Source organism: Pipra filicauda, unplaced genomic scaffold (assembly GCF_003945595.2).
Source record: "Pipra filicauda isolate LSUMZ 115617 unplaced genomic scaffold, ASM394559v2 scaffold4_size7858003_pilon, whole genome shotgun sequence".
NCBI lineage: Eukaryota > Metazoa > Chordata > Aves > Passeriformes > Pipridae > Pipra > Pipra filicauda.
Genome location: NW_024104643.1, coordinates 4,744,148 through 4,769,126, shown reverse-complemented (window position 1 = coordinate 4,769,126; position 24,979 = coordinate 4,744,148). Strand labels below are relative to the sequence as shown.

Sequence of the window (24,979 nt, the reverse complement as noted above, 5' to 3'; positions counted from 1 at the left end):
TGTAAACTTCCTGTTATTACATTCAACAGGCCACGGAAAATTCTTGGGTTTATATGTGAATGAATTCTTTAATCTGGGAGGGTTTTGTGACCAAATCGTGTAAAAGGCAGTAAGGAATATTCCTCTCTAAGACACCAAGTGAGAAATTTATTCAGATCACTACCTTCCCTTTGCACATTTTTTTACAATATTCAGTTTTGACAGCCTCTACTACCCAGTGAAATGAAAGGGCAGTTATTCAACACAACTCTGCAATTTGCTAACGGACTGACACAGATAAAAATGGCTCAAAGACTCACACAAGATCTGTGAAAATCAAACACAATCTTACATAGGAAATTTGGCTTTCTTCATGTCTAAACTGAGTCTTCCACATGTAGCCAGGGTTTATTCTCTTTGTAGCCACTATGAATTTGTAACACAGATTTTCTCCACTTCTGTGCAACTTTTTATACCAATGAAAACAGCTCTCCTAGCTTTCCCTTCTCTCTCCTCTTTGGTTCTCTGTTCCCTGGGCTAATTATGACTAACCTATTCAGTGTTTTTCTCATAGGTCACATTGTCTAATGCTCTGGTTATAGCTGCAATAAATTGGAGTGCACATGCTTAAACAACCAGAGAATTACAGGTTCTCACTGCTCATTTTGGGACCATAAAACCCCAATTCCTCTATTTTTAACTAAGTTTCCTATGAAGCAGAGTAACTGCAACCAATTGTGACTCAATAAAATCTTTCTTGGTTTCAAAGGGAGAAATCGGTCTTTAAGAGATCTCCAGTATTATCTGACTTGCACAGTAAGTGAATAGGCAAGAACTAATGAATCTAAACACAAATTAACCATAACCAGCCTAAATTCAATCAGTAACTGCACTGATAGCATATGCCATAGCAATGGATTTAGAAAAGAAAAATATAAGTCTTCCTTGATAGAACAGAATACAGGGACATTTTAAAATGCAAAATAATTACTTGTTAGAAAAGTATTAATGAGATTTGTTTGATTTGTCATTGGTGCTGCCAACCTATATTTTTAAGTTTTTGTGGAAACTGCTCAGGCACATGAGCAATTTTAGTAAAACCTTTTCAGCCAGTTAAGTGTTAAAACTAGATCTGGCTTCGCATCTCCTGAAAAGATTTAGTTTTGGCAATGAGAACAAACTTGCCTGATAAACTAACAAGGGTTGAGGCATTGCAGAACGTAGTTGAAGTGATGGCCAAGGTATCTCAGTAGAGGAATGGTCTGCAAGGCATGTGAATTCCAGCTTGTACATATGTGCATAATCACACCAACTTCATTGGGGTCTGAACTACTGGTCCCCAAAAGCTGGGGTGGGAATACGGCCCTGGTGAGTATGTCCTCCTGTCTCCATGAACTACAGCTGTGGGACAGCAAGGATGAAGCCAAACTCCTTCCATGAATAAGCTAAGCACTTCAAAGCCTAGTAGTTTGTTAATTTATATTAACCTGCAACTCACAAAATGTAAGGCAGCAGAAAACAGAGATGTCCCGGGAACTGGGTGAACCAGAGATTATGCTGCTACAAAAGGGTAGAAGCCATAAAGAGCAGCCTCCTCATCAGTGCTCAGCTTTACACAGAAAGAACACACAGTGTGTTCTAATGACACTTGCAGTTAAAAGAAAGGAAAACTTGAAAGGAAAAAAAACTGAGAAGCAGCAAATATGGATTTATCAAGGATAAATTGTGGCAAAACAATCAAACTTGCTTCTTTGATAGGATAATACCCTTTCGTGGATAAAAAAGCAGAAGTTTTTGTAGTGAGACCGAGGTGGAGTACAGCCATGGTGCCACTCACTTTTGTCTAGCTCAAATGACGTCCCTGGCATGCAGAAACTACCAAGTACATAGACTGAGAGAGACTTCAGGGCACTTGAACATGGGCCTCTGGCCTTCAACTTTGTATTCAAGCATCCATCTTCTAACATACATGATATGCCAAGGTATCTTTTAGTGCAGATGTCCTCCCTTCTAACAAGATTTTTGAAGGGGATTACTGTGTTATGCAACTCCTGCACATAGTTCAGTATCTTTGAAGTTTGCACTTGATTACAGTGTTTATTTTAGCTAAGATAAAAATCAGAATTTATGCACTAGTTACCCTTTTCCAAAGAGACTGGCACCCTGTGGGAATTCCAGTTTCTGTGCTTTACAAAAGACAATTCTTACACTGTCCTAGTATCAGGCAGGAGAAGAAAATCTGCATATAAACAACATAAGACAAACTGTAAGGCAACAGGAGAGAAAATGGAAAAGGAATGAAAAAAGGAGAGGAAGGAAAAGAAATTAAGAGGACACAAAGAAACACCACGATTCCTCAAAGAATACTGTCCCACATATTCGTGGTAAGCTATTCGTGAGGGCTGCTGAATGGTCCCTGACACGAATTTCAATTGTTCCTCTTACTTCCTCTTTGCAGAGGATGGTATTTTTTGGCAATTAATAACGCTCAACTTTTTTTCTTCCCCAGGCAGCGGATAAATCTCAGAGCTCATCAACATACTCAAGAATAAACAAAAAAAAGGAGCGGAGATATATCACAGCCTAAACCCAAACTATGCCTGATAAAAGCTGCCTGCCAAACCCTTGAGCTATCTGGCAATCCCGCAGACTGTATAAGACTGAACCATTACATCTCTAAATATCCAGGCTGCAGGTAATAGTTGCGATTGAGTTTTCTGGAACAGAAAATACCAGGAGAAAAAGAACCTATTTATTGATGAACTAAGCACAACCTAAAATTTCATCGGAATTTTACTCTACTGGGTGAGAAACATGAGATAATTTTATAGGGAGAAAACAAACCTGTAAATTACAAAGCTAGTATGTTCTACAAATGCATGGTGCCATTTAATATGCCATTTAATAACCCAAACACAGAAACAAAACCAACAATACAGCAGCAACACTATCAGACAGGATGATCTTTTCAGTCAGGAAAAAATAACTCCCTTCATGAGGATACTTTCTGCAGGTAAAAGGCAACTAGAGCAAGTCACCTGCTTTCTGACCTGTGAGTTTCCTCTAAATGGCAAGAGCAAATCAAGCAGCCAAGCCTGAGATGGTGGAAGCTGTAAGATGCAAGGCTTAAGGCTCTGTTAATGGAATGGAACAGCCATGTGGAAAGAGAAGCCTAAGTTTAGGCAGGCACAAATTTAGGTTTCATCTCTGTTGGGGACTGGCTACATTTCAGCAATAAGTGATTAATCACAAACCTCAAAACTGGTAAATTAATTCACAACTTCCACTGGTGCTGCTCGGCTTAAAATCAGGGTAAGTTCTACTTCTGGCTTCGTTTACCAAAGTGACAAGTAAATGTTTATTTGTTGCCCACTGACCAGCCAGACTGAGCTCCACACTTGCATGGGTGTGATCTTGCATCACTTCAAGCACATAACTGTGTGCTTGCTACAAGGGGTTCACCCTTGCTTGCTGTGTTTAGCATTTCCTAAGTAAAAAGCAAGCCATTATTCATGTCTGCTCTTTATTTCCTAAATAGTAATTAAGTCTCATACTTGTTTTTTTTACACATTTGGAATCTGACTTCTCCAAGCCCACACACCTTTTCAGAGTGTATTTGACAGCACATCCCTGTGGGGTCAGCAACGCTCACAGCCATGCTCAGGTGGGGTGCCTGATTGGTTTCTCACCAAGTCAGAAGGGACTGATTCTCTTTCTGGTAACACATCAACAGCAAATGCAGAGCTATCTGACACCTGCTTATCTGATTTCCTCGATGAACAAACTACACGCTGACCATAAAGTAGGCAAAAGTCATGCACTGCTGTGATTAATACAGTATATATAGGGGGAAGAACAAGGGATGGTAGTTATCCAGCTGCCTCTGACCTCAATTACTGCAGCCAAGTATGTGCCTGCACTGCAAGGCCTACACACAGTCAGCCAGTGACCTCCAGTGTCTCTGAATAACCATGATATTCCCCTGTGTGTGCTGGCCATGACCCCAACAGAGGGAACTTGATAACACTGTAATAGGGGGATGAGATTGCTGGAATGGGAGCCACACAGCTGCTCTGGGTGCACAGGGGCTAAGGTGGGCATGAGCTGACAAAGCCATTCTCAGGGACACAGAATTGTACCTGTGTGCATCCCCAGGTTGCCACTGCCTCACGCTGAATAGTCACCAGCAGCTCTTTATTCTTTCTACTTCACATGCATATGCTTTGCTGTATCATAACATGAGAGTTATGATTATTTTTGTGGGTGAATTTAACACTGTAACAACCTGTACGATCATTTCTTATGCTCTATTTCATGCTGGGCCACATTCAGGAAAAAGACTTCTACTTTCCGAAATAATTCTGTCCAACTTGCTGAATAACTGAGTTTTCTTATATTTTCTACAATCATTGTACGCAGACTACTTCATGAAGGAACTTGGAGGCACAACAAGGCACTTGGAGTAACAAACTGATCTGATGTTAATGTTACTGCTCCAATTTCCTAATAACTAAAGTACTTAGTATAACAATTACCTCTGAGGCCTCTTGCTGTTTGCTAAGTTATACTGAAGGAACGGTGCTCTAAAACGGCAATTCCAACACAATCCATGTGCTAGATGATGCACAGTACTCCCTTGCTGCAACACACTTCAGGACTCATATACACTGACTTTGTTGATAATATAATGAAGGGTCTCTTTCCTCTCTATTTTAAGACCAGGCTCTAAGTCCCAGAGTTTCTCAGGTAATTAGGTAGTATCTGTTTTGTCAACCTCCATAGAATCTTTTCAGGTAAACAGTACTTTAAAATAGTCTTTCATTTGTCAAGCTCAGTGGAGGATTTTTTTTTTTTTTTTTTTTTTTTTTTTTTTTTTTTTTTGAATCCTCCAAAGAATTTTCTTTCAGAGTTTCTGGTTTTTCTGAGTCAGTTTTCCCTGCTATCACAATGCCTCCTTGCCCACCTGCCTCCAGCAACTCTGCACCCCAACTCTGAGCACACTGTCAGGAAAATAACCTGGAGTGATTCAAGTTCACAAAAGATGCTAAAAACAAAAACAAAGAAACAAATAAAAAAAGGGCAGGAAGGTACCATTAACAGCAGAACTCAAGCATACCCATGGAATGCTAAGGAATTATAAGAACACAAACCAAAAGAACTCAGAGTTAAATAAAGACGTCATTAATCCCAAACCTTTCTTACTGTCACAGTGCTTTATCAGCAAGGACACGCATGACAGGAGGAGCAGATCTTACACTGCTACACCCACGTCAGAGCACAGAATGACACAGACCACGGCACTTGCGACTCCTGTGCCAGCAAAACCGAGATCTCCGTCTAACACACACAGAACCACTATTAGTTTTTTGAAGTCCAATTACATACTGAACGCATTTGTAATGTACCTCATTGCTTTTCTGCATCCTGCTAAAAAAATCCATCCTACCAGATACATTGATTCCACGGGGAAAATAATGGCATTTGAGAAATTCCAGCTAGGCTGCGGACCTTAGAGATGGCTGTGATCAGCAAAGGGATCTATGGCCAGATTTATACTGAGCAACAAAGAACTCTGAACCAGAACTGGCACTAGCACTGATAGGGCTGATATCAGAACCAGCACTACAGCCTGAGCTATTAGCACTACTGAGAGCCTGCAATCTCCATTTCCAGGCCTGCACTTCTTATACTCCAGTGAACCACGTTGCAGGATGCATATTTCAATGGAGTATATACGATTTCTAACACTTTAGCTGTGCCCCCCAGTTTCAGTTCCGGTAATTCAGTCCTTCCCTTTTAACAGAATAATATTAATTCCATTTCTCTGGGAATATAATTTATATTAGACAGTAAGCACCAAATGGCAAGGAAGGAATACATATCACTTTTTCTTGCTATAAGAAAAAAAAAAAAAACACAGAAAAGATTTTAATGTTCCAGAAAAAATACTGTTACGTGCTTAAGTTTCCAATGAGCCACTTAACCAGAGCTATCAAATAATTCTGGAAAGTTCTGTTTTCTTGAAAGAGAGGGATAATTTTGTGAACAATTAAAAGCATAATCATGTGTGACAGTTGCAATGTAATTTAATCCCTAGACGGGAAAGAATTGATATTTAAAGTAGTATTAAGTCAAAACCATTCATGCCATCCATTTCTGCACAAAGCATATTGACTTCTCTGTCCGAACCAGTAATCCCAGCACTAGGAGATTCCAATGGTAAGCCATGTAGCAATTTGCTGCTGAGAAGTTCTTAATTCACAGCCTTGCATGATGCCTAAGGCTGTGTAGTTTGGGCAGAAGACAACACAGATTTGCCAGGATGGATAATTGCACACATGCCTTGCAATGGATACAGTCTGCAGCTGACACTTCCACCACTGGTCTCTGTATGAGCATTTCTGAAATCATTTACTATTTTTATCTGTGATGTATCCATAAAGCTTTTCTTTTTTCCTTTCTTTCTTTTTTTTAAAACCAACACAACACAACATCTTTTCCATTAGCTGACACTTTACAAAATGGAAACCTCAAACAGATTTAAGAAAATTCCATTTTGTACTGGAAAAAGATGGGTCATACATTCACGTACGGAATGTAAGCAAGGAAGCATAAACACAGCAAACAGTGGTAAAAGTATTAGAGATAGTAGTTGCATGCAATGTAGCAAGCACCTTGCTTTTATAAGTAAGATTTAACATACACTATCACTTTGTTTGACCCATCAATTCTCCATTACTGTCTTAACATTACAATACAAAATTAAAAAACAAACAGTAAAGTCAGACTTGGCTCGACAGGGCCCTGGGTAACATTGCTTTCAACAGGAGGTTGGACCAGATGATCTCCTGAGGTCCTTTCCTTCCGTGATCCTCTGTGCACACTTTTCTTTCCCCTCACTGACAAGAGCGTGAGATGAGTCAAATGTGTGACAGTGAAAAGTAAGGTGGGGTTCAAAGGATACTGCAGTATTTCTGTCTTAGAAAGAAGGCTCCATTAACCACAATATTTGGATAAAAATAAACCCCAACCGAATAGTATTAAATGAATTTCTAGTAACAGGGAGAAAAAAACTAATACATGTTAACATACAGTAATGATGGGTTTGAACATGGTACTACCCGAGTGGTGAGTTCCTGGCACTGATTCAAAATACCCATTTCCATTTAGTCATATCTAGAGTCACCTGGATGGTGCACGTGAAATGCTGCTTTGGAGGGGAAAAAAACATCTTCCCCATCAGACCTGCATGCAAGACCTGGCCTGACAACATCAAGTGTTTTCTCATAAGCTTATTAGACATGCAATTAGAGAAAGTCTGCTCCTCCAGCATAGACATAAAACAACATGAGAGCTCTGCATATGCCTGCTCAGAAGGGGGCAACTCCTTTTGACATTCCTATACTAATGGATGATTTCTATGTGTAGAAATAATGTAGTACGTGGACGTAAAAGGACCATTTTGGAATTGCACATATGAGGATAAAGGGGGCACTTACAATCTTAGTTTTACATGTAAAAAGAACCCAGAATCTAAAATTCGAAATTTCCCTGTAAAACCTGAGCAACTGCCTGGAGTGTGGGAACAGGGGCAGCAGCCAGAAGGACGTACAACGAACCGAAAAGTTAAAACCTGCTAGTCTGAAAGAGCAGGAACACAGAAGCACAAACACAGGCTGCTTCTCTTATTTTTTCTTAACAAAACCAAAACCAAACCAAACGTTCCACCATTTCCTAACTATGGAAATAATACTCTGTCTACACTCTGGCTTTCATTCCCATGCCTGTGAGCGGAAGGGTGAGCATTTGATTTCTCCTCTTCTGTCTCCCTCCCTTCTACCTAAGATGTGAACACACCATTTGTTTTAAAAATCAATAAATTATTTGTATTTCTACTAACAAAGGTTCTTTTTGTGGAAACACCTCAGCTCTTAAGAAAAGATGCTTGTGATGGCAACTGTGGCAACCCTAAACTAAAGATATTTCTTAGAGTAACATCCTGCCCACATTTTAAAGAAAAAAAGATGCAATTTCCAAGGGAAACAAGAGATGGGTTTTCTTTACAGAATCACTGCTGAGCAGCTTTTTGCTCTGTAAAGCAACAAAGTCAGCAACACTACCACAGAGAACCAGAACAGTCATTTGATTTGTTGAAGATATTAAAGGGATTAAACTAATGAAACTTTGAGAGTTTGTTACATGGTACATTACCATGAAATACAAGCAAACTTATATGTATAGTTGTTAGCCAGAAAAGAGGGATTGGCTTTATTCATTTGGGAACACGAACTCCCCCAGTACTAAATGGAGATTAGCATTTTAAAAAATGTCAGCATGTTAAATTGAAATGTATGCTGATTGTCCCCCAAAACTGTTGCAGTGAAAGGAACTTTGATAAGACTTCTGCAAGGTAGAGTAATAATAACAATGACTGAGTTTATGATGCTAATGCAGACGTAAATTTAAACAAGTAAGTAATTGTACAGTATGAGATGACTTCCCAGGTAGGATAAAGAAAACAGACTTTTTTTTTGGAAAATATGTATGTACATGAATCAAGATATGAAATGTAACCTATGTGGGATACTACTTTGAGTTAAGTTTTCCCAATAATGGTACGTCAAGGTTGGTGATCCTGACTTGAGATGTTAAAAAGCCAAGTAATATGGCAGGGACAAGTAGCTGTCAGAAGCTTTTACTTGCAAGTATGCATATTTGATCTTGGCACTAAACAGTCTTAACTCACCTCTAATTTGGGTTCTGCAGCACAAATGTAACATTCCCCACTAATACCTTTTATGTGACTCAGGATAAAAATCTGAAAAAGGAACAGGTACCCAACTATCCCTAACAGAGAACAAGTATTTCTTCTACACTATTTTTTAAAGACATCACATACTATATTTTTTTTTCAGTCACATTGTTTCTAGATGTATCAATCTCTGGATGACAGGACTTAAGCTGACAAGTAGCTGAGGAAGGAAAGGTCAGCTCTGACCTACTTAGGTCAGAAATGACCAGAAAGTGCTGAGAGGTGCAGGTCCAAGTGGAAAACTATTGCTGCAGAAGTTCTGCCCCTTGTGCAATTGGTGTAGGATAGGAAAAAAAAAATGAAGAAAAGGGCATTTATCAAACTTTCCAATATATATTTGTAATGGGTTAGCATCACTCACAAATTTCAGACCAACCACAATGAAGTTTACCAAGGCTGTTTGAACTGTTCCTTGTCTTTCTCTCCCATGAGGTCTCAGGGCTTTCTTGGAAAAACAAACAATTAAAAGATGCAGTAAATGTCTTTTTTCCCTCAAATGGTTCCCTGCTTTACTTTGTTTTCTCTAACTTTTAAACAGAGATCCGATTCGTGGCTGCTATTGCCTGCATCTGACAGGATCTAACTCATTTGTACTACAGAAGTGAAAACAGGCAGAAAACTCTGCATGTGTAGGATAATTCTGGCATTAATAAAAACCAAGGTAGAATTTAAACTAGACACTGGCTGAAGGGCTTTCACCACTTGCTGTCTTCCTTTCCAAGAGGTCCATGTTCTGAAAATTCCTCTGATTCTGCTGGGTATAAGAGAATGTAGTCTGCTGTGATGTCTCTTACTGAGAGAAATCAAATGTATCAAAGAGCTCAAAACCTCTACTAAGGATGAACTCTTACATTTCTTTAAAGTAGAATGAAAAACCACAAAGAATTTGCAACCAAAAAAAAGAAGAAAAAGGGAACCCCCTCCAAGAGTGTTCTCAGGAAGCCAAAACATTTTGAAAAGCATTACACTGTAGACACCTGAATGTGTAGCTAAACTGAGCTTGAGTTTTCAAAGGAAATGAAAAACTACAGTAGAAGACTATTAGCTAAAGAAATAGAAATACAGGCAATGGGTTGCGGATGCAGTGAAGATCTAGTTGAAATGAAAGTATCTAGGTAAGACAGAAAAGCAAAATGAATGCTTTGCCTCAGTTTTCAGGGGGGTGGAGATCATGCACAAACGGTGAAGAGAACGGTTGTGCAAAACAAACTCAGAAAATCTGACACCATAAACTCTCGAGGGAACCTACAGTCCCCAGGGCAGAATTCTGAAAGAAACAGCAGATGGAATACACATTCAGTAGGTAAGATTTTTAAAAAATGCATCAAAATGATGCACTGTATCAGATAAGAACTGCAGTCTCAACATACATTTTCCATCTCTCCTAAAAATATGGAACATGTGTTCCTCATTCACTGCTTCCATGAACATAAGTGTAGTAAAAGCATTTTGCAGAGAGTATACAAACCTTTTGCCCTCTTCTTTATGTCTGAAAAACTTACAGTTGTTCACTTCTTTATCCTCCAATAAAAACAAAGAATTTGGTGAAACTTTTAACTCGGTGAATTCTTTTCCACTGTTCTTGGTATATTTCTGTTAGGATGACTTTATTACTGCTTCAGCTATGAGTAGCTGTTATTCATTTGAAGTCACTACTTTCCACTGTGTTTAATATCCTAATGGGATATTACTAGCTGTTACTACAGTCCAGCTGTCTCATATTCTTCAACTAAAAACAACTTCATACAGAAGCTCTTTTTTTTCTTTAAGACATTCTAGGATTAATCTTTAATTATGCAGCATTCAGTATGTATTGCCTCAAAAACTGTCAACCTGTTTCCCTTGACTTTGCTAGATATTTCACATGGCAGAATTCTTGTCTTTAATAGTACTAATTATCTTAACCTATGTCCATAACATCAATATCCTGACTAAAATGCTATCCAGAGTCCAAATGTTCCTGTGCAAAATCAAGCTGACAAAGTCTCTATAGTCTAACAAAAATCAGATGTCTAATGAGTCAAAAAATGACTGAGGAATGTGGATATGCCCTGGATCACCTATCCAGTGGTTTCAAATCAACAGCTACCCTTGAATTAAGTAATCCTTGCTAGTGAAACAATGAAAACATCTTAAGGGAAGCATTGTGCAGTTCCAGAGGCATTCCTATTACAGCTCAGCAGTACAACACACCCTCCACTATTTAGCTGCTCTCAAGTGTTACTCACATTATACCTGCAGGACCAAAATGAATGTTTTATGTACCTATGGTTAAGCTTGAACATAGCAATGCATAGCTGATAATCTGCATTAACACCAGTATTGGGCAGCATTTTACAGTTAGGAATGCTATTTTTAAAAACATTCTCTCTGTGTAATTACATGCTTGAAATGCTTCCTGAGCAACTGATCTAGAGAGTGTCTGCTTTTACTTTGATGTTGAAAAATTGCCCCCCACCCCATGAATGAGTGGTCTTGGTTCATTTACATTTCTCAATTATATTTTGATCAACAATTTCTTATCCTGATTCAGCTTTGTAATCCCCTGTAATCAGCGACCCGTTGTTCTCTGGCACCACCTGCAAGCCCCCGTAAGTTGGCCACAGAACACTTCTATTTCCTCACCTTGGCTGCTGTGCCAACAGCGTATGTCTGAATAACCATCAGACCTACTAAAGCTTCTTACAAGCACTGAAAGGAAACTGGCATTGTCTGGAATGTATCTAATTAGGAATGCAAATACATCCTCACTCAGAAAACGAATGCCAGGGTTTCCTCCACGCTTTCTCTGCACTGGCAGTCAGTGCTTCTAAGGGGTGGTGGAGGAACCGGCTAACATTTCACCAAACCTCGAAAAAATCCTCTCATGACTGTGCCTGAATAATGGTATTCATTAAGGACAAAGCTGCACATGTCCCTTTTAATGATTTTTCTTTTTTTTTAACCTCCTGACCTTTTGTCAGGACTTGCAGAGCAGAAGCACAAGATGGTACTGACAGAAATCTTCATATTAATAGTGTCCCTTTTGGTGTGCAATGAACTCGTGATTTTAGGGATGCACCCTGCATTCACACAGTGTATGTGCACTGGGCACTGTGACTATCTACAGTTTCTTCAGAGCTCACTATTTAACCCTCATGCTTCAGAAAGAAGTACAGGGGATACAATATCCTTTTCCGAGTTACTGTTCACACACACACACCACAAAGGACTAAGAAAATACAGTTTCCTGCAGAGTTGTGCCTGCGTCTTCATAGAAGCTGACTGAAGCTTTGTTATGCTCCTCAGTGTATTTCCCAATTTCCCAAAAATTAAAAAATCCATAAAGGAATAGTCAACCACAATCAGCTGGAGGTCAAACCCAAGAAGACTGAACATACAGAAGATTCAGATCTCACTGAGGAACAGACAGAAGCAACTCTGCAATCATAAAAAAAAAGCAGGAGTCCCTGATTCACTAAGGGAAGGTGGGATGAGCAATGCAGGCATTAAATGAAGTTTAACTATCTAGAAAAAAAATCAGACATCCTCTTAGCCTATGTTCACCGAAACAGGAACTAATCAGAGGATAAGCCTCACTTTGGTTTGTTTTGCCATGTAAATCCAGCTCACAAAGTTTTACTAGTATGGGCAAGATGCTGGATGTTTCAGGATCTTTCCTTAGTATATAAACAATTTCCTAATTGACAACTGCAATAAAGATGACACATATTAATCATTTTGCACATCGAAATTCCTAGTGAAACATTTCAACTTACACATGTTAAGACTAATATTTTTCACATCAGAACCCCAACTCTCCCTCAGCCTTTTCTCACAGGAGAGGTGCTCCATCCCTCGGATCTTTTTTGTGGCCCTCCTCTGGACTCGTCCAACAGGTCCATGTCTCTCCTGTGCTGAGGACCCCAGAGCTGGATGCAGCACTGCACGTGGGGTCTCACCAAAGCGGAGCAGAGGGGCAGGCCCACCTCCCATGACCTGCTGGTCATGCCAGCCTGGAATGTTTTCGGATTTAAAGGAAAAGAAATGAGTAATAACTTTGTTCTCAACTGAAAAGTCAAGGCAGAAGACAAACCTCCTCTGAAAAAAGTCTATATATATTTTTATTAACGCTTAATTTCATTTAAAAACAAAATTGCCGAACCTCCATATATTACAGCTCAGGTTTTTTATCACTTCAAGTGGAATTTATGAACTGAAGATGTTTGGGAGAAATTCTGCAATTCTGACAAAATTCTGCAAATTCTGCAAATTCTGACAAAATTCTGTTTCGGATTTTAAAAATAAGCGGTTCTGAAGCAGTTTCTCAAACTGCAGGAAAAACACCAGAGTAAGTGATTGTAATTGTGTAAGATTGACAGAAATCAGGCTGTGAAGTCATGTGATGGGAAGCTGAAAAAACTCCAAGAAAGGATTATCAGAATCACCTGAATATACTCTCAAGTTCCTACATTCCACAGGTTAAAGCTGGAGAACTGCAGATTTGGGTTTGTAGCTGCAAGTTGATAATTAATGAAGAGAATGAAGATTTTTATCAACCAAACATAACTAACTACTTTTAAAGAACAAAAGACATTTTTATGCAACATTCTGGTTTTGTACTCATGCAATTCTACACTTCTAGAGTTACAATCATGTGTGTTTCAGGGTAATCCAAATTTCCCAGATCAGTTCAACCTGGATATGAGCTTAGGGGCACTGATCACATACACAGTTCTAAATTCTCCTCAAAATGCCCTGATGTCCTGAACTGTCTCAGAAATGGATACTAAAAGAACAAATTAAAAACTCACCCGAATCATCATGACTGAGCACCTGATGTTGTGAATCGCATCATACACCTTCTTAGAAATGTCCACAAACCGGTTATCATCAAACAGATGGACTGTGTTCTTACTTAAGCTCTCTAATGCAATATTTACTTGACTAATAAACTCTGGAATCACTGTTAAAAAAAAAAACAAAACAACAAAATCAAAGTTCAGTGAGCACAAAAAAGATAGAACATAAAATTTTTTTCTGTCTGGTAAATCACATCACATTGATTAAAACCTTATTTTTAAAAAACATTATAGTAATAGCACGATTACTTTAAAGTGGGAACCCATTTGTAAATTTTTATCACAGTGATAAAAGTGCCCATGGTGAGCACATAAGCTCTGGATGATTATACACTACTACAAAGAAGAAAGAAGTTTTAAAATGGGAGCTGGGGAAGCAGTTGTAAAAATTTGTTGGTAATTTCAATAGTAATTTTACCCAAAGAATCAGGATGAATAACTTGGCTTTAATTTGGAACTTCTACCGGTTCAGAATCTGCTTTCAGTCTTAATGGAGACATAACCACCAAAAGATTGATGATTATTCTTCAAATTAAGAAGTCCCATGATTGTAACCTGAATTTACCAAGGCAGTTTACCTTGTTTGATTGAATCACACAAACAGTTTATTTTGAGCCAGTTGGATATTAACCTGTGCTTTACCCAGAATGTCCTGGGAATTTCCTTCTGATCCTCTATGGCCTTACTCTGCATAGTGACCCCATACAACTGTATCTGCCTTGGTCCTTCCCATCAATTTGAAGCAAAGGAAACCCAACAGAGAGTGCAAAAAGAATGCAGATAGAAAATCCATCACACACAGAAGGACCTCAAACAAGCACAGATCAAACTCATTTGCAGCAACTTATTTCCTGTCAATTGAAGTCTGAAGACAGAGAAGAAATCGAAAGTAAAAGGATCAAACTGAATGTCTGTAACATTCAATATGAATAACAGAGGTACCTTGTGGTGCTAAAGCTATTTTCAGGCAATGTGTTGGTTTCAAATACAAGTATAATATGTGTTCCATCCCTTACTCCACAATTACACACTGTGTAATTCACAAATTCATACCACATGAAAGCAACACCATTAATACCATAAGTGTGCAACGTTTCAGGCAAATTTTTAAGTACATAATAAATTTGCATGCAGACAAAGCTTCAGCTGAAGACAAATGGATTTCTAAATTAGAAAACCTGGCAACATATACTTGAAGTATCAGGAAAGATGCCCCAATCCCTAATTCTAATTCTTCAATCCCTAATTCTAATGGAGAAACCCACATAACCCTTGGAAACATTTAAATTAATTCTTAAATTACAGTAACTTCACTGTCTTTGGTCTCGGCTGTTTATCTCTGGAGTGGAGAACAGATACGTGATGTGCCAGTTCTCAGAAATAACAAACTTCAGTTAATTCAGTGGTAGTGGGAAGGTTCACTTCCTTCTGCAGAATAGGTCCCCACAAGTGTGAGACAAGTAGCTGCCATTTGATTTGAAAAACAGGGTCTTTAAAAATCAATGCTTCCCTCTTCAGATTATCACTTGAATTATCTTGCCTTCCGAAAAGGTCAATGGAAAGAAGATTTCTTAAATGGTACCGAAAAAAGACATGGTACATTTTTCATTAGCAACCAAATGAAGGAATAATGAAGGAGAGCAAGTGCCTATTTATTTAGTGCTTTTGGGGGGAAAAAAATCACGGAAGCAAACACACCGTTTCAGGACTTTTTTTTCTGTTAAGCAAAGATCCTGACCAACAGACTATCAAAATAATTGCAAGTGTGGAGGTTTCGAACTAAACAGTCACCTCATACATCTACAAAAAGCTATTTGTATCTTCATATCTGTTGTAAAAATACACAAAGGAGAACATGAGAAGTTCCCAGGAATTCAGGATTTCCACTGGTATAGTCAGTTAGCTATTCAGGTTGCATCCTGCACTCGATCCATATTCCATATGCTTATTAATGGCCTTTTTACAGTTCCTCCTGAGGCCAAACTCATTATCACAGTGTATTTGTTTGTCTGAATAAATACATTACTTACGAAAAAGAATTAAATGCAAATATGTACCCTATAGCTCATATGCTACTGGCAGAGTCAGCACTAAAACACAGGCTGCACTTGGTTGCAGAAATATCATCTCAGTGCCTTCCCTTGATTTGAGATGGTTGCTTTTCATCAAATCACTTTTAGACAGACAATTAAAACAAGATTAAGCTGTAATTTTAAAATATATACACACCAATCTGCTAATGAAGCATAAAAATATGCTTGGGCTATTATAAGGTTATCCACCAGCTCTTATTTCTTGGTCATTTTCCCTGATAATTCTCCCAAATCCAGAACTCCTTGACTGTGATTTATCTAAGTTTTGAGTTCCCAACAAAATGACTCGGGGAAAAGAAAAAGAAAAAAAAGAAAAAAAAGGAAGTAAAAACACATATGTGAGTTATTATCCATGGATCACAGGCATAAAAAAACCCCTTATTTCATAAACCTCAAATTGTTCAGGCATCCCTCTGAAATACTGCATTAAGTGGACTAGAATACATTAATAATGTGCATTTGCTGTACTCTGCTTTGTTTTTCTACGCAGACTAAATATAGTGTAGAAGTGGATATGAGTGATAACAGGTGGAAGAGATTTATTTTTTCAGTCTTTCAAAAGCAAAGAATAATTACACAAGTTGTACATAAAATGAAAAATATCAACTGCTAGACAATTAAGAAGTATTATTATATTTTTGTGATTTTAATATTAAAATATTTTGAAGAAAACATAATTTGTTTGTAAATTTTTGTGGGGATTTTTTGCCTTTTTTTTTTGTTGTTGTTGTTATTATTGTTTTATTTGAATGTTTTATTTTTGTTCTATTTTGTTTCTCCCTCAACAACAAATGAAGGGCAAATTTCAATATGAACATCTGTAATTTTGCCTCTCCTGAGGGGTGAGATGTAGAAAGGAGGACATCTTGGAAAACACCAATACTGTTCATAATCATAATGTTCAAAGTCCCCAAACTAATCTACAGATTTCACGCTACCAAAAACACACTCTGAGCTCTTCTTGAAATGAAGTTTGTTTATTTTAAAATTCATCATGTATTCCCTAATTCCTCTCTTTTCTTAAATAATACTATCCACCTTTCCTTGTAGGCCATGTCTTCTTAGTTCTCTAATATTTTTTGCTCGATTTTGTCATCTCCAGTCAAAACCAACTAATGAATCCTGTCCCTTGTTTAATAGCAGTCAGCCTTTAACTCGCAGGCTACATCTGGATGTCACTATCACATCAGGCAATACAGAGAATTAAACTTCACTAATCGCTTTATTCCAATTAGCAACTCTGTGCCTGTTATTTTTAATACAAAACTGATCAGGAAAGCAGATTCCCAGCTTTGCAGAAGGCCACTGACAACAGGTGAGAGCAGAAGCCACTGTGCTTGCACCTTTTAATTAGGTTAAGTGATTAATATCACTTCAGCAGCCACCAAGACAGCTTGATACTGAAAAAGCAACAGTCTCCACAACTAAACAGTCCATGTGTGCGCAACAATCACCTAAAGAATGTTTTAACAAAAAGAACACACCTTAACAGACCTCCTAGAACTGATGAGAAAATAGTGACTTTATTTTAATTCAAAATATTTATGGTTTTTACAGGGGGCAAAAGGTGAAAAAAAACCAACAACAAAAAACCTGTTTTATCTGTTTGACAAAGGGAAAAAAACAAGAATCACCTTCATAAAAAATGAAACACGGATTGCATATTTTTCATCATTCTTATACTCAGTTACTGAAAATACGGCTATTTGGTACTGTGTCACCCCTGGGGACATTTGGGTTTCGTGGGTTAAAACCAGTTGTTTGTCTGTATAATCGTACTTATTGTATTATTTTATTAAATTGTTATTCTGACTTATAATCTCTCTGTTGAGTTGGGTTCATTTCCCCTGCCGGTTTACCTTTAAACCAGCACAGGAAGGATCTCAGGATCGCTCATTGTGCCCACTCCCCACCTTGACTATTTAGAACATAAAGATCTATAAATTATCCTTGTGGAAGTTTTTGCATAATGAAAGTGTAATACAACACAAAGTAGCCAAGGTAGAGGCCTGATGCACACACACAAAAAAAAGAAGTTTCATAGTAAAAGCAAGATATAATTAGTATCTGCTTCTCTAACTCAGACATATGCATACTGCAAATGTGTATGGGCATTTGGCAACTTGCAAGGCTGTCAGATTGGTGGCATAACCAACAAGCACACAGCTGAGCATGTACATATCTATAAAAAAAAGCATTTAGAGAATTATCAAGCTATATATGAATGTACAGAATATTCATTTATATGGATATGTTTGCATTTGTATTTCTATGTAAGCTATGCCGGATATACAAGAGCACTTTTGTGGTATTGGATCTTCCCAGCTAATAGGGGTAAGGTTTTTAAGAGTTAACTGCCCTGAATATGAGAAAAGACTGATAATGAGTGAGATCTAATTATTGGCAGTGTGTATTATTAATGAATGGCAATCCAGTAAATTGCTGCATTTAAGTTAGAGAAGGTCCTAATTTATTTCTCATTTAAACACACCCATGACAGCGATTCAGCTTCCTACCTGGAAAACATAGAGTTATTTTCATTTGCCCCAAGACAGTTCAGATGTACACAAAGCTGCTGTTACTCTGTAATGTACAGGTGATTGCTTGTGACTTTGGAATCTCTAGACTTTCCCAATGGGGGACTTTTCCCCTCTGGACTCTCCCCACAGTCCCTGCACAGCCTGGCAAATACCTGTAACACTGTACCTGGGAATTAAGGCAGTGCCTGCAATTAAACATCAGGGGTCAAGATGCCAGTGGTGACTTAATGGGATCTTTTTTGGGTTTGGATTTGAGGGTCCCCTGTATGAGGTATTTATCAGAGGCAGGTCACAGCATTCAAAAGAGAAGAAAGATAATTTAAATAATTTACATAATCCTCCTTTTCTGAAGTCTTCTACCTAATGCACTTTGCTGCCATGCTCAAGGACAGACTGACCACGAAATCTCAGATGAAAATGACATTTCCCCCTAGGACAGACTTGGGAAGAACTTCAGAACGTTTCTCTCATTTCTTAGCAGACAGTGTGGACCATGTGGGCCTGTCTCATCTCATCAGTTCCCTGCTATTTATGAGCTGTGGAAACATCCACTACTCCTGAACTCAGTTCACAGTTCAGAACAACATGACCTTCTTTAGTGTAACTAAAGTCACTGGTCTTCATTTAGAGGCATCTGCACAAAATAGAATGTCATACGGCTACATATGATACAATAGATACATATAAGCTAAGACTAGCAAATAACCTAAGTCTGTACCTAAAAAAACAAAAACCCCAAAGCTCAGCCAGCAAGAATGAGGAGACCACTAACACATGAGGCAGTTCCTACAGGCTGCTGACCAAACACTACCAGATTGGGATTTTTCAAATGTACTGAACAGGACACGGAAAATGCCATTAAAAAAACATTAAGAGGAAATTGAGGTCTTCCTGGGGGGAGTGACTTCATTATATGTAAGAGAGACTATCTGAACAGAGAACAGCTTTTCAGTAATTTAGATGGGGAAGAGAAATCCTGAGAGTTTAACAAAAACTAAAATTAAAACCACCCCAAACCCCTTTCTCTGTGAAAGTTGTTTGGTTGTACTGTGTAAGCATTATGCTATATTAAGCTAGAGAATGGTGTGAATTAGCAAAAAACTTAAACCAATCAGGCCACTGAGTATTATTATATTATTTTTTCTGTTAATTTTATGTTTATTACTAATTCCTATGAACTTTGAAGCAGTAAGAACGTTTGACAAAGCATATAAAGGGATATTTTGAGGTAACACTATTTCAGTTTTTAAAAAGACTCACCTGTGAAAAGATCATCTAGCAGATATTTAAAGTCATTTAGGAGCATTCTAAAAGAATTACCTGTTTTGAACTGAAATAGAAAACTTATGAAGGTTGATTTGGAGAGAAGTACTGACAAGACAACAGAATTCACTGCATGCAATAAATTCACCATTGCATTAATTTACCCATTTTGGAAACAGGCACCCTGGACCACAGAATAAACTCTACTCTGTGTGCAATACCCAGTTTTGGCTGAGGTTTTGTACAGGAGCATTGCCATGACTGCAGTGGGGGTTTCCTCAACACTCAGGAATGCCTGGACTCACTGTGTGTAAACATACCAGACACATTCCATATAAGCATTTTATCTGTAAACAAGATTAAAAAAAAAAAATAGTGCAAAATTACTTTTTCGCCTTCCCTCTCATATTTTTGAAGACTGATTTATTTTATTTTTTTATGACTGTAACACTTTACCATTTCCAACTCCATCTCTGTAACTTTATATTCAACTGCATGAACACTGTATGTACACACATACACATCCTGGTATCCACTAAAGACAAGATAAAAAAATATTTGAAAGATAATACAATCACTTTGTCTCATCACTTGCAACTGCAAAAATGAAAAATGAAACCTGTTTGAAAGCAGTGGGAAGAGAATCAGCAGTCCACAGAAATGGAGAATCATCTGGAAGGATGTTAAGAATTCCTGAATTAACCTGTTTCTACCACTTGATTCTATTATCAAACAATATCGATGTGATAGCAGTCTTCTTTCAATGATTATTATTGCTGATTTTATGTCAGGATAGTCTGAGTTTTAATACTTAGTATCTGATTTCAATTCCAATTAAAAACTGTTAGAGTGAATGAATTGTGGCAAGTTACTGTTTTCATTTGAAGGCTAACTTAAGCACGTAGAAGTACTGGGGAAAGCTACCTACAACAATAAAATCAAGGGACAAACACTAAATATATGTCACTAAGTATTTCTAAGTATCTATGAGCTCTACTTAGTGAGAAGTCACAGTAAAACTACTGTATTTTTAAGTGCAGTTATATTCTTATCCTATAATCTTTCCCAAAACACAGCTTATGCTGCATGAACATACTGACTTATCTGGAAGTGAATCCACAAGTGGAATGTGTGGCAATTCATTCTGGGAAAGGGACTTTTTTTTACAAACAAACCTGCTGTAAGGTCATTCCTTAATGTCAGATATATGGATTACACTTTGTGTTTATGCAGCAAAATAGTGTTCACTGCAGACATGAGCATGTTTGCCTACAAAGTCTTTCTGTAAGCTCTTCCTAAGGCTGTACTGATCACTGTGCTAAAAGACTCCGATTATTTCATAACTATAAGCTAAACTTAAAGAATCAAACCAAAACCTGAATGTTTCCATTGTCACAGTAGGCCACAAGGCACGGTTATTTAAACTGGCATTAAATGAAGCAACCATCCTATAGGGACAGAAAAAGTGGGTTTCCAAGTGGTGAGTGTTTCACAAGCAAAGGCAAGTTGAATCTGCAGGTACACAGAGAGAGAACTGCAGCAATGACATTCTTCAAATTTCTCTCTCTATTTACCACCCTAACCAGAGGAAACAAAAGGTGCACCACAAAATGGAAATGAATGGCTATGATTAGGGTTGTGGAAGAGAGCCTTCAAAGACACCTCAAGAGATGCTGGCTCCTCTTTGCACCTTGCCTGCTTGCAGACAACCTGACACAACATGAGCACACCTAACTTTTGGGGCTAGAGCATATTCCAATAGCATGTTTCTGAGCATGTGGGGTCCAACTGTGGCAAGTTGTATCTTGAGAAATAGCTTTTTCACTGTATTATCAAACAGCACTGTGCAGGGCACATGCAGACAGGGCTCACACAACTGAGGAACTTTTGGTCTCATTAAAACCCCCAAATTAAAAGCTAAGTTCAATTTGCAAAGTTTGGATTTTTTTTTCTTAATGGTTTCCAGATCTGAAACATCTTGAGGAAAATAGTTCCATTCAGATACCTCCAGAGATGTGTGCACACATTACAGACCTGCTGTTCATGAGGTACTTATTCCTGCGGTGCTAATACTGGCATAAAATTAATTTATTTAGGTGCTGTTCCATATTATTTTAAGCATGATACTGAAAGGTTAGATATAATTCAGTTGTCTTGCCTAACTAATTGATTATCTTAATAAAAATCTCATCCAAAACCAATCACTCACGAGGAAAGAGACAACAAGAAAGAAAAGCCTCACCCAAGCCCCTGACCTTGAGACCAAGAATTATAAAACTACAGGGAGAACTTCCATAATGTTTAAATTCCAAGTGACATAAAGTTTCAAAGTCTCAACAAAACTGAGGCTGCAAAAGAAACAAAAACTGCCATGGGGCTGATGGGCAACAGATTTAGCAAAGTAGCAGGAAAATGGAATGCCTAAATTTCATTTAACTCCAGTCATCCTGTAAGTTAGAAAAGAAGGAAAAAAACAGCTGAGCCACTTTCAGAAGTTCAGTGCATGTAACTGAGCCATATTTTCCCCATATCACAGCCAGGCAGAATATTAGTTGGTCTATGAAACACTAGCAGTAGATAACAATCTAAACATTTAATTTTGAAATGCAGCCAGTTATTTTTGTAAATAACTAGAAATACTGCCTTTTTTATAAATCTGGTTCCCTGTGGGTGTAGCATCAACTTACAAAACCTGAACATAATTGAATCAGCAAAAGATTTTGGCCCAAAGACAAAAAAAAATTGCATATTCCACTGGGAAACATCAGAAATTAATACCGTTTCTTAGGCAGAATAATTTTTGACATACATGTTAGCAAGCAACAAAAGCACAGAAGACAAAATGTCCTTTGGCAAAATGTATTTGGGAAAAGGATCACACTACATTTTAGTTCTATATCTACTATAATAGTAACTTGGAATAACTGAAATAATTTAATCAAGAAGAATTGTATTTCATGGAAGACTGCTGACATATCAGAAGCAAGCACAAGACAACTACAGCTTGGTAGCCAAAATCCTCAAGTTCTTAGTTACAGTGAAATACCAGTAAACACTGTCAACTGCAGAAAAGATATTTTTCTGAATGGTGCCAGAAAAATACTGTCTCCAAATTTAAAATTAATAGCAAGCCTCAAAATGACTCAGAAAACATTGCCTTGTGACAGAGACTAACTCTATGTGTGCTTCCTGCCTTTGCTGGGAGCCCTCAGTGCACTGGTCCCCTGCCTGCTCTCTCCTGTCCCGTAGGACCATGAACACCAGTAACACCCAGTAAGAAAGAAAGGGGACATGGGTTGTACAACCATCAGCAGAGTGGCAGTTGTTCCAGGAGTTCCAGTGGATTTGAAATTAGGTTCTAAATGCTGAAGCTGTTTAAGGAGACCACACAAGCTTTCATTATTAGAACACGGTATTCCTGAAATTGCTTTAAACCAAGAGTGATAAGGGGATGCTGGTATATTTAATGAGTATGTTCAATTATAGTATATAATCATTTGAGAGCAATAAACCTGCTAGTTGCAGGAAGTGAAGTACCATTGGATAGCTTGTTTGTGGCCATGGTGACAAAAACTCAAGAGGTTCTTCTCTCTAAGGATTCGAAGCAAGAACGTAAACGGGCTGTTGGCACTCAGTACCCTGACCATAACTGCATCCTGCATTACATGTTTTGCCATATAAAAGGAACCTTGTCTTACCCAACTGGCTACCAACAACATGAAAAAGAACATTCCTCAGTATTCACCTGAAACCTCTAATCAACCAGTGACTAATTAAATTAGCAACATTTACAGATACGAGTGCTATGACTAGTATTATCAGCAGGGAAAAGTCCTTTAGGTGAAGAAAGTTCTGTGCAAGAACCCAGAGAAACAGTGAGAATGATTAATTATAACAGTACTGACTGTTCTGCACATACAGTCAGGGTGAACTCCAACTGCAGTGGACTGCTGACAGACAAGATAGTGATTGTTCATTGCATCCCCTGCTAAATTCAATTCTATGCAGAGAGTACAGAAAGGCTGAAAAGGTTCTAGAAGATTCTTTTTGTTGTTCTTTACTTGTGGTTTAGAGTTTATGAGGGCCAACTACAAGAATAAGTCCTCCCAATCCGCAATGTAGAAACATTAACTTTTCTCCAACACAGAATAGCAGATTTTATTAAAGATTCAGGAAGTCAGTTATCAGCTAACAATGGTTAGAAACTGAATAAACTATAATGAATAAAACTAACATTATTAAAAAATGAATAAAACTATACTGAATAGAACTGATATTTCTTCTAACACCATTAGGATACATCTCTGAAGGTGTTCTTAGGTGCAGGTACTTATTTGCCTTACTTGTCTCAGAGAATAATATATAAGCAAGACAAGTGAAGAAATTAAGCAAACACAAGATGACTGTGTTGTTATTTAAAAGAAATCTGGAGCACTGCTGAAAATTTTACTACTGGCTCTCTGGAAAAAAAGAAGTCAACATAGGTTTAAAAGAGCACACCAAAGAGTAAACAGGCCCTTTGAAAAACAGGGTACCAAGAGGTTTTAAATATGCTTTTCTGCCTATCTGGAAATGCATGAGACTAAATCACAGAGATTGATTGCATCCATTGGCAATGTTGGTATGCTTGACCTCCATTTAATACACAATACTTCATATAAGAAGCCTGTATTAGCATTCTGGAGAAATTTGCAGAATCAGAATGAAGTATTGCAACCATTTTGACACTAAAAATGGTTTTCAAATACCAACACCACATATTTCTAATAACAAACAATGAAAGTACTCTTCTCAAGGAATTTGAGATTGCTACAGCAGAGTATGAATGCACATGTTAAAACATTTAATTACCCAGGGAAGATGAGTAATATGAATGCAGCTGTAGTCTAACAAAAGGAAAAAAAAATCCTAAACACATTATTTGAAAAGCACTTTTGTATATCACCTGGATCGGTCTCCTCCTGAAAAAAAAGACCAACATGACATCAGGCCAGTCACAGTTTTGTCTAGTTAAGTCTTCAAAGCCAGAAATTTCATTGCATCTCCAAAATCTACCCTTCCTAAAAAACAAGCATCTCAAAAACAATGGTCTGTTCCTTGCAGCCATATTCTAGAATCACTCACTAAATGCTTCTGACTTCAAACCAAGGAATCAGTTTTGGGTAATTATTTTAAGCCTCCCTCCACACCAAAAACAAAGTTACCGGGAAAACACTAATATCCTGGTACAAGGAATGTTAACTTCAAGCTTCAGGTCAGGAAAGAAATTATAAAATTGATTCATAAGGAAAAACAAACAAACAAACAAATCCCAAACCAGCTGTTGAAACATCCATGTTTTTTCCCCGATCATTTCTGTTGATTAGGAGGGTTGTCATACAGTTTATTGCCTAACCCAGCTGTCAAGGTGTCAAGGTGTGAGTGTTTCTTAAGCAAAGCATGGCTGCTACT

The 24,979-nt window shown here is 37.9% G+C and overlaps 1 protein-coding gene across 6 annotated transcripts in view; it reads right to left on the bottom strand.

Moving 5' to 3' along the window:
• Positions 1-24,979, bottom strand: part of CTNNA3 (catenin alpha 3) — a 396,734-nt gene that overhangs the window by 20,356 nt on the left and 351,399 nt on the right. For all 6 annotated transcript variants that reach the window (XM_039386770.1, XM_039386769.1, XM_039386771.1 and 3 more), the window contains one exon: positions 13,585-13,736. In XM_039386770.1, the coding sequence (XP_039242704.1) occupies positions 13,585-13,736 (152 nt within the window). The remainder of the gene's footprint in view (positions 1-13,584; positions 13,737-24,979) is intronic.